This window comes from Xyrauchen texanus, chromosome 10 (genome assembly GCF_025860055.1).
Source record: "Xyrauchen texanus isolate HMW12.3.18 chromosome 10, RBS_HiC_50CHRs, whole genome shotgun sequence".
In the NCBI taxonomy this organism is placed as follows: domain Eukaryota; kingdom Metazoa; phylum Chordata; class Actinopteri; order Cypriniformes; family Catostomidae; genus Xyrauchen; species Xyrauchen texanus.
Genome location: NC_068285.1, coordinates 18,654,252 through 18,669,180, shown reverse-complemented (window position 1 = coordinate 18,669,180; position 14,929 = coordinate 18,654,252). Strand labels below are relative to the sequence as shown.

At 38.2% G+C, this 14,929-nt stretch overlaps 1 protein-coding gene across 1 annotated transcript in view; it reads left to right on the top strand.

Annotated features, from left to right (window-relative positions):
* LOC127650851 (potassium voltage-gated channel subfamily H member 8-like) overlaps nt 1-14,929 on the top strand; it is a 54,770-nt gene that overhangs the window by 27,584 nt on the left and 12,257 nt on the right. The window contains exons 6-10 of the mRNA XM_052136486.1: nt 1,226-1,383; nt 7,349-7,553; nt 10,336-10,554; nt 11,899-12,098; nt 13,292-13,541. Of these exons, the coding sequence (XP_051992446.1) occupies nt 1,226-1,383; nt 7,349-7,553; nt 10,336-10,554; nt 11,899-12,098; nt 13,292-13,541 (1,032 nt within the window). The remainder of the gene's footprint in view (nt 1-1,225; nt 1,384-7,348; nt 7,554-10,335; nt 10,555-11,898; nt 12,099-13,291; nt 13,542-14,929) is intronic.

Sequence of the window (14,929 nt, the reverse complement as noted above, 5' to 3'; positions counted from 1 at the left end):
AAATGAGCCTGTATGAATATGTCAGACATGTAACAGTTTGATGAATACACATCCTCACTCACTTAACACGTCTAAAGCCTAAGAATTTAGATACTTCGAAATGAAAACTACCATCAGACATACAATATGTGTCTTAACTGCTTAAATAATTAACAAACCCAAAAATAAATATTATTGTACTTCAATATGATCATATTCCATATCAAAACATAATAACAGCCATTTCGATTGAACAATATTATTTACTCCATTCAAAATAAATGCAAAGACATAATTTTAGCAGAATTTTTATTCACTTATTATTTCACAAACAGTAGTCCATGCACAGCGGTGTTAAATCGCATATGATGGTCTTGATCATATAAGATCATCGTTAGATCATATTTGACATTATACCTGTCACAGTGACAGCACTTTGGAAATGGAAGAAGTTTAATATCCACCAACAGCTGCTGCGGGCTAATTGTGTTTAATAGAGCATACACTATAACAATGACCTGTGAATTATTATCATTATGTAAAATCCTGAGATTTTCCTGATGCAATGATCTGGTGGAAATTTAAAAAAGCCCTTATCTCCAATAATCTGTGGGAAAAGGGGTGTTTCAACCCAACAAACAGCCCTTTTTGGGCACTTTCAGCACAACTTGAGTGACGCACCCATAGACACCAACTCTTTTCTGGGCAACCAAAATAACCCAGAAGGGGTGGGGTGGAGCGTTTGTTTGGAAACAGTAACTTAATCTATAGCAAATACCTTGCAACAGCCTAACTACACAGAGAAACCACAATGCACAATAAAACACTCTGGCTGTTGAGCAGATGACTACAAAGTAAAAACTGTTTAGATATTTCACAAATATACCTATAATGCATTTATAATTCCAGACAACTCTTGTCCCTCGGTGGAGGGTTGCTACCCTTAACTCTCTCTCTCTCTAACTACTGCCTTCGGTCGCCTTTATCCCTCTCGAGGGCTTGATTAGCCTGATTAGGGGCCGGATGTGCAGCATTATGACCCGGCCCCGCCCTCCTCCCTGCCACAGTCATTCATTTTGTATTGTTTGTCTCCGATAACACTCTCTTGAGTCTTGATATTTAGCTGGCATAAAAATATTATTGCTGTTATAAAAGTCTCAATAGACACATTATTGTTCAATGAGATGATGCTGATGGTGTGTTTTTCTGAAGCTGCTGACTCTACTCTGTCTATCACTTTTGCCAGATATAGTGTTCAGTTTCCGCACCACGTACGTGAGTAAGTCGGGACAGGTGATCTTCGATGCTCGGCAGATCTGCATCCATTACATGACCACCTGGTTCATCATCGATCTGGTCGCCGCTTTGCCCTTTGATCTACTTTATGCTTTCAAAGTCAGCGTGGTGAGTAATGCATATATTTAAAAATGCATAACTTAGTCATAAAAAACACATTTTCACAGCTTTGAAATGTATGCATTTATACCCTTGCTGAAAAAAAAAAACAGCTTAAACCAGACTAAGTGGGTTTGATGGTCTAACTGGTCTCCCAGCCAGACCAAACTGGTGTTTAGCTGATCTAGCTGGTCTTCCAGGCTGTCCAATCTGGTTATTAGACGGATGGCTAGCTGGTATACCATCCCGACCAGCTGAAAAATGCCTAAAACCCCTATAAACCCATCAAAACAGACCAGCTTGACCATCTTGGCCAGGCTGGGATACCAGCTCACCAACTTTGACTATTTGAAGCTGTTTTTCTTTGCTGCTTTGATATAAAATTGCTGATGAGCATGCATATCTGCTGTAGAATCTGCACCTGCAGATCTTCTCAGAATACATTTACCAAATTTATTAGATAATACTTTTAGCTACCAAAGTGTGTAGCATTCTCAGTTATGTAAAAAACAGTAAAGCCATATTAAATTTGTTCCACTGAGTTCTTGTGAGTTCTTGCTGATTTAAGTGAAAATATTAACTTAAATCAGCACAGATTCGTCCTGTATCTGCAGATCAGTTACAGATGAGCATGGGTTTTTTTGGTATTCTTTTTTATATCCCCTCCAGAGCTTTGTATTCAGTTCAATTATGTATCTTGCACTTTCTAAGTCTAAATAAATTGTTGAGTAGTGACAACTTGCTTGCCACGGAAATTGGCTGACTCTGCCTCTGTCGTCTCCTCTACATAAGCAAAGGGTCACAGATCTCACTGGTTTAATTAAGAGAAAAATATATTTTCTGGCCAATCCAGACTGGCGTAATCATTCAGTGCCACTTGGACACACACACACACACACGCACACACGCGCACACACACACACACACACACACATGTTGTGTTTCCATGTTTTATGGGGACTTTCCATAGACATAATGGTTTTTATACTGTACAAACTTTATATTATATCCCCTAAACCTAACCCTACCCCTAAACCTAACCCTCACAGAAAACTTTCTGCGTTTTTACATTTTCAAAAAACATAATTTAGTATGATTTATAAGCTGTTTTCCTCATGGGGACCGACAAAATGTCCCCACAAGGTCAAAAATTCCGGGTTTTACTATCCTTATGGGGACATTTGGTCCCCACAAAGTGATAAATACACACACACACACACACACACACACACACACACACACACACACATACACACACACACAGTAATGAACCCCTGTATCCCTCTGCATGGCATAACACAATGAAAGAGTGCTTGAAAGCCATTGAGGCTTATTAAGAGGGGTACAGTGAGAGCCAGGCAGAGAGAAATACAGTGTGCACTCTGTTGCTGTGAGACAGGGCTTGTTGTATCTGAGATGTTCCCTTAAATCTGCTCCAATTACAGATTTCAACTCTGCTCCTCTGGTTTCCCTTCACATCAGCCCTTCAGCTGCAGTGTGTACACATGCATGGACACAAACCCACAAAAAAAGCTTTATTTCCTATCCTGCTACTTCTGTTCCTTCTGCATTCCTTCCTTTGTCTTCCTTCTCTCCCAGTCTTGTTACTCCTTCCTTAATTCACCCTTTCCTTCATCTCTCCCTGCGTCAGTCCTTCCTTTTTTTCCCTTCCTTTCTCTTTCTTTTTATTCTTCCTTCCTTTCTCTTTCCTTTTATTCTTCCTTCATATCTCCCTGTCTCTGACTTTCCTTCCTTCCTTCCTTCCTTCCTTCCTTCCTTCCTTCCTTCCTTCCTTCCTTCCTTCCTTCCTTCCTTCCCCTTGCTTTGTTTTTCCTTTCCATTTCTTCCTCCTTCTCTCCACATGTCCCTTTCTTTCTTTTACATCCATAAATATTTTCTTCTTTATTTTCCTTCCTTCATCTCTCCTTTTGATCTCTCCTTTTGTACTACAAAGCAAGCTTGTACTACAGTTAAAAAGCTGCAGTTATTTTTTTTAACAACAATGTTGTTAAGAAATTGGAAGGAAGGGGAAAGGAAAAGAGAAACAAATGAAGGAAGGTATGTAGGTATGTCTTTCTTCCTACTACATACCTTCCTTCATTCCTCCTACCTCACCTCAATCCGGGTGGAGGAGGACAAGTTTCAGTTCCATCCACTTCTGAGACCGTCAATCCACGCATCTTATCACATGGCTCATGACTCCGCACGTGGAGGCTCATGCTATTCTCCGCGATCCACCCACAACTTACCACGCACCCCATTGAGAGTGAAAACCACTAATCGCGACCACGAGGAGGTTACACTATGTGACTCTCTTGCAACCAGGCCAATTTGGTTGCTTAGGAGACCTGCCTGGAGTCACTCAGCACACCCTGGATTCAAACTCGTGACTCCAGGGGTGGTAGTCAGCGTCAATACTAGCTGAGCTACCCAGGCCCCCAGTGTGAATGACTTTTTAGTTTGCTGCGTCTGCGTTGGTTTTGTACAAAAAATTTCCGTTAAGAGGTCCTTTCTCCATCACTTTTATGCAGTGTGTTTGTTTGTGGTGTGAGTATCTATGTAAGGTCCCCCGGTTACATCGCAAAGGTTCCGCCCTATTGCAGCTACTGTTTAGATCTCACACAGAATAGAATAGAATGCCAGAATCAAATGTTAAATAGGTAATTACGTTAATGTTAAAAAAATAAACGTGTCAACATTTTTTAATTAATCGCATACGTTAATTTCGACAGCCCTAGTTTAGAACACTTTAGAACTGCAGTTTTGTTCCATGTGTAAACTGCATTTACAATTGAAGCTCCATGTATACTGCAGTACAGCTGTTTAAATGCACTAAACTGCAGGTGAACTACACTAACTATAGCTGTACTGCATTGATTTGAAATTGTACTTCACTGGACTGCTATTATTTTCCAATGTACTGCTTCCACCAGTGTGGAATGCAGGTATACTTCACTGAACTATAGTAGTACTACACTGACCTGAAATTGTACTGTAGTGCACTATATCAGGACTGCAGTTAAAAGGCATTGTAAGTCTGTACAGTTTGTCATTGTACTACACAAAACTGCACTTTTTACTAAATAGATTGCTGCAGTTCATTTTTGTAAGGGCAGTTTAAAAGTACTAGTTTGTAATCCAGTTTGACACATTACCCTATAAACCTCAGTGTATGAACCCCTGCTACAGCCTCACCCTCTCAACCCTCATTTTCACCCTCATGTAATTCTTAAGCAGCAGTTAAGTTCAGCCTTTCTTCTCTCCTAATAGTGGTAATATTCTCATTTATTTTGCTTCTGAGACCATGAGCTCCTTGTGTTTAATAATATTTGATTGTCAAGTGAAAGATTGTGGCTGTTTCATCGTGCTTTATTATTTAGTGCTGTTGGGACATGAAGGGACTGGTTCCCATTGGAATTGTCTGTCTTATTATAATAAGAAAAGCTGTGATGAATATTGTCTACTAGTTACTGCCTGAAGCAATGAACCAACTGATCTAATAGTGGTGTGTGGGGGTGTGTGTTTGTGTCCATGCATGTGTTGCCAGACTGGTGGTGAGGATTTGTGTAAAAGTTCATATTCGGGTGAATACCAAGTTCAATACAAGTATTATCCTATTTTATATATGTTGTTAATACTTAAATATAAAAGCAATAGTCATGGAATATATATATTCTGTAGGCTATTTAAGCTTGCTCTTTTGCTATAAAGCCCCTTTAAAATATATTTTACAGTACATGATTTTCTTTACTATGGCCGTCCTGCTGAATACCTGTATAGAAAAAGAAATCATATTTGCTTAAATTATGGCATTTATATTTCTTGCTGGCCATGAATTTGTATATTTCCTAGTTTTTTTTATCAAAAAAATAGGTGACTATTCAGTCTCTTAGTCACAAAACCATAATTCTTCCTCTATGTGTGTGTGTGTGTGTGTGTGTGTGTGTGTGTGTGTGTGTGTGTGTGTGTGTGTGTGTGTGTGTGTGTGTGTGTGTGTGAGACCATATGGAGTTCTGAAGGGAAATAAACTTTAGGCCGCTTAGATAAACTTCTTACAGTTAATATTCCAGAGGTAAACGTTTGTGATTTATCGGTTTGATGTGCAATATTTTGGCTGGTAACTCCAGTCCAGACCCTGTATTTTAGCCCCTGCATATCTGTATAGAATGAAAATGTGACTGTTCTTTACCCAATATGACAGTGAGAGAGAATACCGTCACACATTTAGAGAACATGATTTTTAACACCGGCAAATGCATATAAATGGGCTACCCTTTTTCTTTGGAAGGGCCTTTATGGTTATGTTCAGCTGCTCTTAATACAGGGTTCCTGCGGATCCATAAAAAGTCTTAAAATGTCTTATATGATACAACAAAAGTCTTAATTTTTATTTAAAGAGGTCTTAAATTTGGTGGTGGAAAGAGATCGTGATATGACAAAGGGATTATCAAACTTCCAAAGAATAAGATTTAATTAAATAAATGCATGCGCTGCATCCTTCAAAGTGAAAACGCTTCACTGTTGTACACGCAAGGGCCTGTTGCAGAACAGTTCACAATCATTAGGATGACGTATGATGTAGTGTTGATGACAATATTTACTTTTAATTGTTTATATTGTAATACGTTGTAGATTATTGTAGGAGTGCACCCTAATTTGTTTGAATGTGTAGCTGGATGTAGTGAAGTGCAAACATTTCAAAATAAGAGCCCCGGTGCCTTTAAATGGAAAAACTGTACTCAATGAAACAAAACTTGTATAGCCTACACTGTTATACTGAAAAGCAAGAGAGAAAATATGTTTTATACCACCATAAATGGCCCAAATGTCTTTCAGTTTAATGATGCTCTCTAAAACAATTTTTAATCCCAGGTCTGCCTGAGCTCTCATTCCTGCTTTCTAAACCATTACCCAAGACATCCAGTGACCTCTAAACACCTGCTAAGAAGACTGTTATTTACTGTTTTATTGTATGCTTTTCTTCTATATTAAAAAATTACAAATCAATAGCACAGAAGTTCTTAAAAATGAATTTGTTTCATTAGAATTTCATATGAAATGCTTTGCTTAGAGTGTGCTTCTGCTATCTTTCTTTAAAATAGGCTAAATTCCACTGTGCTCCATGTTGGGTCCTGATCACCTTGTCAGGGCGTATATTGTTATAATGACAGCTCACTTTGTTTGGGAGGGTTACTTTTGAAAAATATATTCCACAACAGATTACAGAATACATGCTGTAAAATGTCATTTGTAAGATATTTCATTAGATTCCTCAAGGTCAGTAACGTATTGTAAATAATTTGGATTACTTCTTCAGCGCTGGTAGATTTTTTTTCGCTTGTTTTGACCATAAAAACTCTGCCAGTACAGTAAAACAAAATACACATGTTAAAAATACATTGTCTGAAAAACCTAAATATCTTATGCGGTGTTGTTTCTAAAACAAAATGAATCTAATTGATCTTATTTTAAGGATTTTTAGATATTTTTACAGGAAAACAAGTAAAAAATTATTATCAAGAATATGATTTTTGCCCTAATATCAAAGGTCTTACTAGAAAAAAGAAATATGAACTAACATGAATTTTCTTGAAAAAAAAAATATGATTGTTTCTGGTAACATGCATGTAAAATGACTAGAAATAGCATTTTAGCTTAGTGTAAAGATGACAATTTACACAAGGTTTATTTCTATTTCTTCTGCTCCAAACTTACTTCAATCTTCACACACATCATAAGGAAGTATTTCACTGCTGTTCAAATGCACTTTGGATCGCATCATTTATAAGTATAAATGTTTTTCAAATCTTTTTTTTTTTTTTTTTTGCTGCACGTCATATATGACATAGATTGGCAATGCATTTGAATTGAATTAACTGGCACATGTCCTTCAGAACAACACCCCAACACACATGCACACACATAGACACTGTCAGCAAGTACTTAACAGTTAATGCCTTCCCGTTTCTGCCAGGTGTCAGTGGTCCACCTGCTGAAAACTGTTCGCTTGCTGAGACTCCTACGTCTGCTGCAGAAGATGGACCGCTACTCCCAGCACAGTGCGGTGGTGCTGACCCTGCTCATGTCCATGTTTGCCCTGCTGGCTCACTGGATGGCCTGCATCTGGTACATCATCGGCAAGAAGGAGATGGAGAGCAACACAGACAACTGGGATATAGGTGCAATAGCTATTTATGTGAACATTTACACAGGCTCTCATATCTCATACACATCCGTGCACACCTACATGTATACAGTTGGACTATAACTGCAGTCCAAATACTGAAATGTGTTTGGATTTAAAACAAAAATGTTTGAAAGAAATTTTGTTAGATAAGAAAAATATTAAAGAAAGTGACATCTGCATACTGTACAAATGATGCTAGAGCTTTTCTCAGAATTACCTGAGCCATTCACACAGGTGTCTCTTTAAACCAACTGGTCATTTAAGTGAATGAGTGAAGTCAGTTACCCTCAAATTCACACAGGTGTCTCAGAGTACCACATGAACGGGTTCATCACATTAACTATAGACATATTGTATAGACATATGTCAGATTTAATAACCACAAAGTGTCCTAATACACTTTGTCTTTATTTTTTAGCAGTGCATCTGTTTTTTTATTATTACTACCATTTTATTTAAAACCTAGAAATATATTTTTGTGAAATTTTTACTTGGAAAGTGTACTTGTACTTTCTTTCTATAAAATAAATGCCACTTGGTTTAATAGTTTGCTTTCTAATCCAATGGCATTCATACATTTTCATATGTGGATTAAGTGTCCAAACTTTACTTTTGGGGCCACTTTATTTCTGTACACAAGTACTGTATACTGAAACAGGCATACACAATGTCTACCCACATCCAGAACACAACATATGCTAGTCAGTAACTTGTCTTTTCAGCATATTAAATGAAGGGACTCTTCCACCTAACTCTTCCACCTAATAATGGAAGAGTCCCTGAACTGCGATTTCACACAACTCAGAGTCTCCCGACTGTAACCACAGTGCAATTTGGTGTGATTGATTCCTAATGCAACAGTTCATGAAATATCAGCTTGGAATGGATTTGTTAAAATTGCATGATAGACATAATATGGATGGATTACATTTTTTGCATTCTGAGCTGAAAGAAAGTCATAGAGAGACTGATTAGAGCGTGATTAGACATTAGTGATAGTATACCCAAAATGAAAATTCAAGTAATAATTTACACAACAGTATGTTGTTCCAAACCCATATGTCTTTCTTTCCTCTATAGAACACAAAAGCAGATCTTAGGCAGAATATTAGCCAATCAAAAGTGAATGGTGACTAAGGATAACACTCTGCCTATCATCTCATTTTCCGTTCTATGGAAGATATAAAATCATTTGGATTTGGTGATTAAATAATGAAATAATTGTAGTGTTTGTTGAACTATCCCTTTAAACAACAAAAAGCTGAATGTACAGTTGTAGAGAAGAGATAAGGCAGACACTGTGTTGGACAGTGATGGACCGTGATAGGGGAAGAGACATCAGGCAGCCGACTGAGCAAGACAAAGTGAAAAATAAGTGAAGAGTGAACCCAGCAATAGACCAGTCACCCAGACGGTGTGCCGCAGGCCTCTCTCTCCCTTTAATCTGTAGGAGGGACTGTAATTAGGCCCACTGTGTTGCTCTATGGTCCGTAATGACTGGCTGCTGCAAAAGTACCAGCTTTTCCACCACCTGGTCCCTGATCAGTACTGATGGAAAGCTGTTTTTCCCTCGGCATCCGACCACTGACCCCAGGCCTGCTCTGACTGGCAATTACTATAGCAACACTGGGCTGGAATCTCCTTGCTGGTACTCTGATTTAGATGTTGTAGAATGATGGGTTCTTCCTTATCAGCAAACACAAGCGTTTTCTAGTTGGAATGGTTAAAAACAATTGTAATTGATGATTTGCTATTAGTGAAGAAATGTTTTGGTAAGATTTGATCACAAGGTGTGCTTTTCTGTCTTTCATGTACCCAAGTTCACTTAGACCACACTTACAAAAAAGTACATGTCTGAAAACCATGGTGTTCCCATGGTACATGGCCAAACAACCATGTAGGAATATAGAAAACGTGTCCAAAAAGACAAGATATTGATACTTTTTGGTGCTTTTTTGTTAGTGTAGATTATGAATGTTTTGTATTGCAACTTTATGGTAAAGTTAAACCAGAAGTAAAAATTCTGTCATTATTTACTAACTCTCATGTCGTTGCAACCCATATGACTTTCTTTCTTTTGTGGAACTCTAAAAGAGATCTTCTGAAGAACGTTCACACTGCTTTTTCTATACTGTTAAAGCATATAATAACCAGAGGCTCTTGGGGCTTGAACATATTCAAACGTGTCAAATCACTACACTGTAAGTTACAAGACCTGTGAGAACCAATGACTTTTGGTGTCATTCATGTCATACCTGGCTTGACACATATTCAAGTGCCAAGATGGAATATGCGCAAACACAAATGAGATTTGAGAACTTTGACGGAGGCCAAGATTTTCAATGAATAATGATTTAAATTTTAGTCTGTTACTAACAACAAGCTATCATATGGCTTCAGAAGGCTTGGAATATGGCACACAAGTTTTATGGGCTACTTTTATGGTGGGTTTTATGGTACATTTAGGTCCTTTTTGTAGCTTGATAGCCCCTGGTCAGTGTTTGCTGTCATTTATGGAAAAAAGCAGCGTGAACATTCTGCAAAATATCTCCTTTTTTGTTCCATGGAAGCATAACATATCTTGCTGTTTGAAACAACATGAGATTGGGTAAATTGTGACAGAATATTCCTTTTTTAGGGTGATCTATCTCTTTGTGTTATGTCATTGTTGCAATCCAAGAGAAATGTCCACCATATGTACACTGACACACAAACACACATATAGTGGGAGATTTTTAGTTACCTTTCAATCTCTCTTTTTCTTCCTCTGTCAGGCTGGCTGCATGAGCTTGGGAAGCGGTTAGAATCTCCATATGAGGGGGTGGGTACGGGTGTGGTCAACGGAACTGTGAGCAATGGACCGTCTTTACGGAGCATCTACATCGCCGCATTGTACTTCACCCTCAGCAGCCTGACCAGCGTGGGCTTCGGAAACGTCTCTGCAAACACAGATGCCGAGAAGATCTTCTCCATCTGCACCATGCTCATTGGAGGTGTGTACATGCAAACAGGTTGTGTTCATGGGTATGACACATTTGGACCAATTTTAATTTGTGTTTTTGCTCATTGAAAAACAAAAATGAGTTTGCATCTTTGTTTGGTTGTACAAGACAAATGACTGAAATAAAAGATTTCCATGGTTATAAATGAGGTACACAGTGGCTGTACAGTAAAAGTAAATGAAGATATGGACAATACACAACATAGGCCTACAATAAACATTCATATGGGCCTATCTGTGAATATGTGTTTATGTATGTTTGTATGGTGTGAAATGGGATGATATGAATCACACCAGCTGTTCTCATACAAAATTCATGACCTTTATATTGTGAAATGTCACCCTGTGCCATGGGGCACTTCTTCCTCCTTCCCAAGCATACAATAATTCCCAATAACACACACCAACACGTATGTACACATTCAATCACCACCTGTTTATTATCAATAGAGTTCATAGACAGAACATGATCCTTTAAAATATATAGCCTACACAAAGTGCATTATTATGACAATGGGAGGAGCAATGATCACCTTTGTCCATTACGTCACGATTGATTTAAGAAAAGAAAACCATCAGTCACATTATCAACTACAGCACAAAAAAACACACAAACAAAAAATAAAATAATGAAGCAATAGATTTTTTTAAAGTCAAGCAGTGTACAGTATTGATTTATTTACAAGGGACAGTACACATTAATTAACATCTCCTTGTGATATAATTGGGCTTCTGAGATGATATTCTTCTCACCACAATAGTACAGAGCGGTTATCTGAGTTATCATAAACGTTGTCAGTTCGAACCAGTCTGGCCATTTCCATCCACAGAACTGACGCTCACTGGATGTTTTTTGTTTTTGGCTCTATTCAGAGTAAATTCTAGAGTCTGCTGTGTGTAAAAATCCCAGGAGATCAGCAGTTACAGAAATACTCAAACCAGCCCATCTGGCTTTGATTGTTATGATTAGACAGCTTTATTTATGTTTGAATAATGCAAAAAATTATTATCTGAACAACATCAAAGCAATCCCAACCGGCTCATTCAATAGTGTGAGTTTGGGGTGGGACTACCAGTTTATTTGACCAATGGTACACAGCGAAAGTGTTTGGAAAAACCTGCTTAACCAGTCACTATTTCTGCATTTCTTTTTGGTGACACTAGTGGTACAGAAATTACACACTTTTATATTTCAAAGAAAACACCATAATTTGTTAGGTCTTAAGTCACTTGAGAGTGTATTCCAGTCATGGGTTGCTCTGAATGCAAAATCTAAGGGTACAGTATATGCACGTATATGTGAGTACATTCAAGTAATTGTGTGTGTCTTTGGCAGCATTGATGCACGCTCTAGTCTTCGGCAACGTGACGGCCATCATCCAACGCATGTACTCACGCTGGTCCTCATACCACACACGCACTAAAGACCTGAAGGATTTCATCCGTGTGCACCACCTGCCCCAGAGCCTCAAACAGCGGATGCTGGAGTACTTCCAGACCACCTGGTCCGTCAATAATGGCATCGACTCCAACGAGGTACTGTAATCCCCACGCATTGGAGAGTATTACACAGCAGGACTGATTCATGAGACGATGCGGAATTCCTTGCAGCTGGACTGCATGAGCCGAGCCAGCTTTACAAGCTTGCCATGTGCTTTCCTATTGCACTCTACTGTTGCATGTTACATATTGGTATATACAGAAGTCGATTGATTGTGTTACATCAAACCAGTGGTTCTCAAATGGTTGTGCTTTATCTGCTCAATTTATTGTACGAGAACCACTGTATTAAACTTTCAACCATTTCAGACCTTAATCGACACTTTTACTTCTATTAATTCATGGCAAGAAATCACTACTTAGTAGTGGATAACTTTGCTATACATATGTAATAACAGTTTAATTACATACTACAGCCTTGAGGAAAGGAATTGCAAAGGCAAGTGCAGTTTAGATAGATAGATATTTAGACACTTGGGAAGGGGACAGCTTTCTGTGCTCTATCCTTGAGCCCGGGACTTTATTCCAGAGAGAGTGGAGAATAAATAAGATGGAATCTAAACACCTTGCTAAATCATAGATTTATGAATAATAGATGTATAGGCTGATGTCCAGAGAGCAGCAGACAGCGAAGGGAGAGAAACGGAGGAGATGCGTGTGCCGTGAGGGAAGGGAAGAGTGACATATGCCATTCATTCAGGCTGAAGGATGGTTGCATAAGGATGGATGAACAGAGCAGATGAAGGGTTGCAGAGGGGGACAATGAGACAGGACGAGAATGCTTTCCGTTTTTTTTTTCTAGGGTAAAAACTCATAAAGCGTCTTGCTTAATAAGTTAAATGCAAGTTTAATGAATTTAATATGCTGTTATATTAATATATAAAGAAAAAGAAGAATTTCTTTGTCTCTAATTAATTTTTCACAATATATATTAACCTCAAATGTATTATCTGTCTTTTTCTTTATAACTTTTTCATTTAACTTTTCTCTGTCTTTTTTTACTTGACTTTTATTTGACCTCTTTTTTTTAATTAACTTTTTCTTTTTTTTCTATCCCCCCTTTTCTTGTCCTATTTCTTTTCTATTCCTTTCCTTCCCTCATTTTCTTCCCATTTTTTTTACTTTTGCCCTTTTTTCTATTCATTTTTCTTTTCTGTTTTTACGTCCCTGTTTTATGCTCCCTTTCCCTTTCCTTTTCTTTCCATCCCATCCCTGTTTACTCTTTCCAGCTCTTGAAGGACTTTCCTGATGAGTTGCATTCGGACATCGCGATGCATCTGAATAAAGAAATCCTTGAGCTGTCAGTCTTCTCCTCTCTGAGTCATGGGTGTCTCCGCTCTCTCTCCCTGCACATTAAGATGTCATTCTGTGCGCCGGGCGAGTATCTGCTGCGGCAGGGAGATGCTCTGCAGGCCCTTTTTTTTGTCTGCTCTGGATCTATGGAGGTCCTGAAGGACAGCATGGTGCTAGCCATCCTCGGTCAGTTGAAAAAAACTCAAACTACGCAAAAACTCAAATATGAAAAATACGCACAATCACACAAATTCTTTTTAGCTATATATATATATATATATAACAATATTGACTAAATCCTGCATTTAAAAATTGTCACTTTTACATGTTGGTCGTTATTGGTCATTTTGCTAGATTCTACTTTATAAAATTGTGTTCTATTAGAACTTAAATATAGTTGATCAAAAACAGGTGCTATTAGTAAGTAGAAACTAAAATAAAATAGAAATAAAAAAATCAACAAACACACAAATATATGAAGGACCAGTGGCGGTCTTAACATAGAGGCATAGGTAGGCGGCTGCTTGGGGCCCCCTACCAGCGGTCGAAGTAGGGGGGCCCCCAACCAACCTAAAACAAATAATAAGAAATAATCAAATAAAAGGCCCCTTATCATCATGAACGCTTCAAAAGCATAGTACATTTTATTAACATTCTTAAGAAATACGTTGAAACGTTGAAGTACTGGTTAAAATGTCCAGTTCATGGTTATCTGTCCCTACACATACACCCCTATTTTCACAATGAAATGGACTAGTCCGTAACGGTCGCGCCGCGAAAGATAAACACACAGTGACAGGAGGACAGGGATGTACACAAACAGAGACGAAACAAGACGAGTCTAAACGCGAAAATGAAAAGAAGTTACCCAAGCGGCTCAATTAAAAGAAAAAAGCGAAAAGACGCTGATAAGTATTTGGCAACGCTGCCAAAGATGACACACTTTTTTACGGCTAACGTTACTGATACAGACAGGAATAAAAACGTCCAACGAGTTGAACATGCCGCTACAGCAGCAGATAGCTGTGAAGTGGTGCTAGGTGAGGATAACGTCAACCAAGTAATTGGGGTGGGGGGGTGGGTTGAGAGAGGGGGCCCATACATACCTTCGCCTTGGGCCCCCAATTTGCTAAATCCGCCACTGTGAAGGACTATAAAGAGTGTAGTGTGATTTTGAGAAAATATATCAGATTGTGCATAATTAGCCGCCTTACATGAGTATTGTATCCGGCATTATGTAATTCAATGTATTCAATAAATGAATAGATGTACAGGTACATGTGCTAACGATGAATGAATGTGTATGTGCATAATTAATGAATCCATATACATGAATGAATAGATATTATGAAAAGATCTTTGCATGAATGAACAAAACTATGAATAAAAAGAAATATAGGCAACATGTTCTTATGATGAAATAGGAATATTTCAGATTATTGTCCTGATTGCAACAGGTACTGTAGGAAGGATCTGCAAATTTCCTTATTCTTTATAGAAGTCCTTCCTTATTCTACAAAACCTGATTTGTGAAAATTCTGATAGGGTGAAAGACTCCAGTCAATTTTCATTAT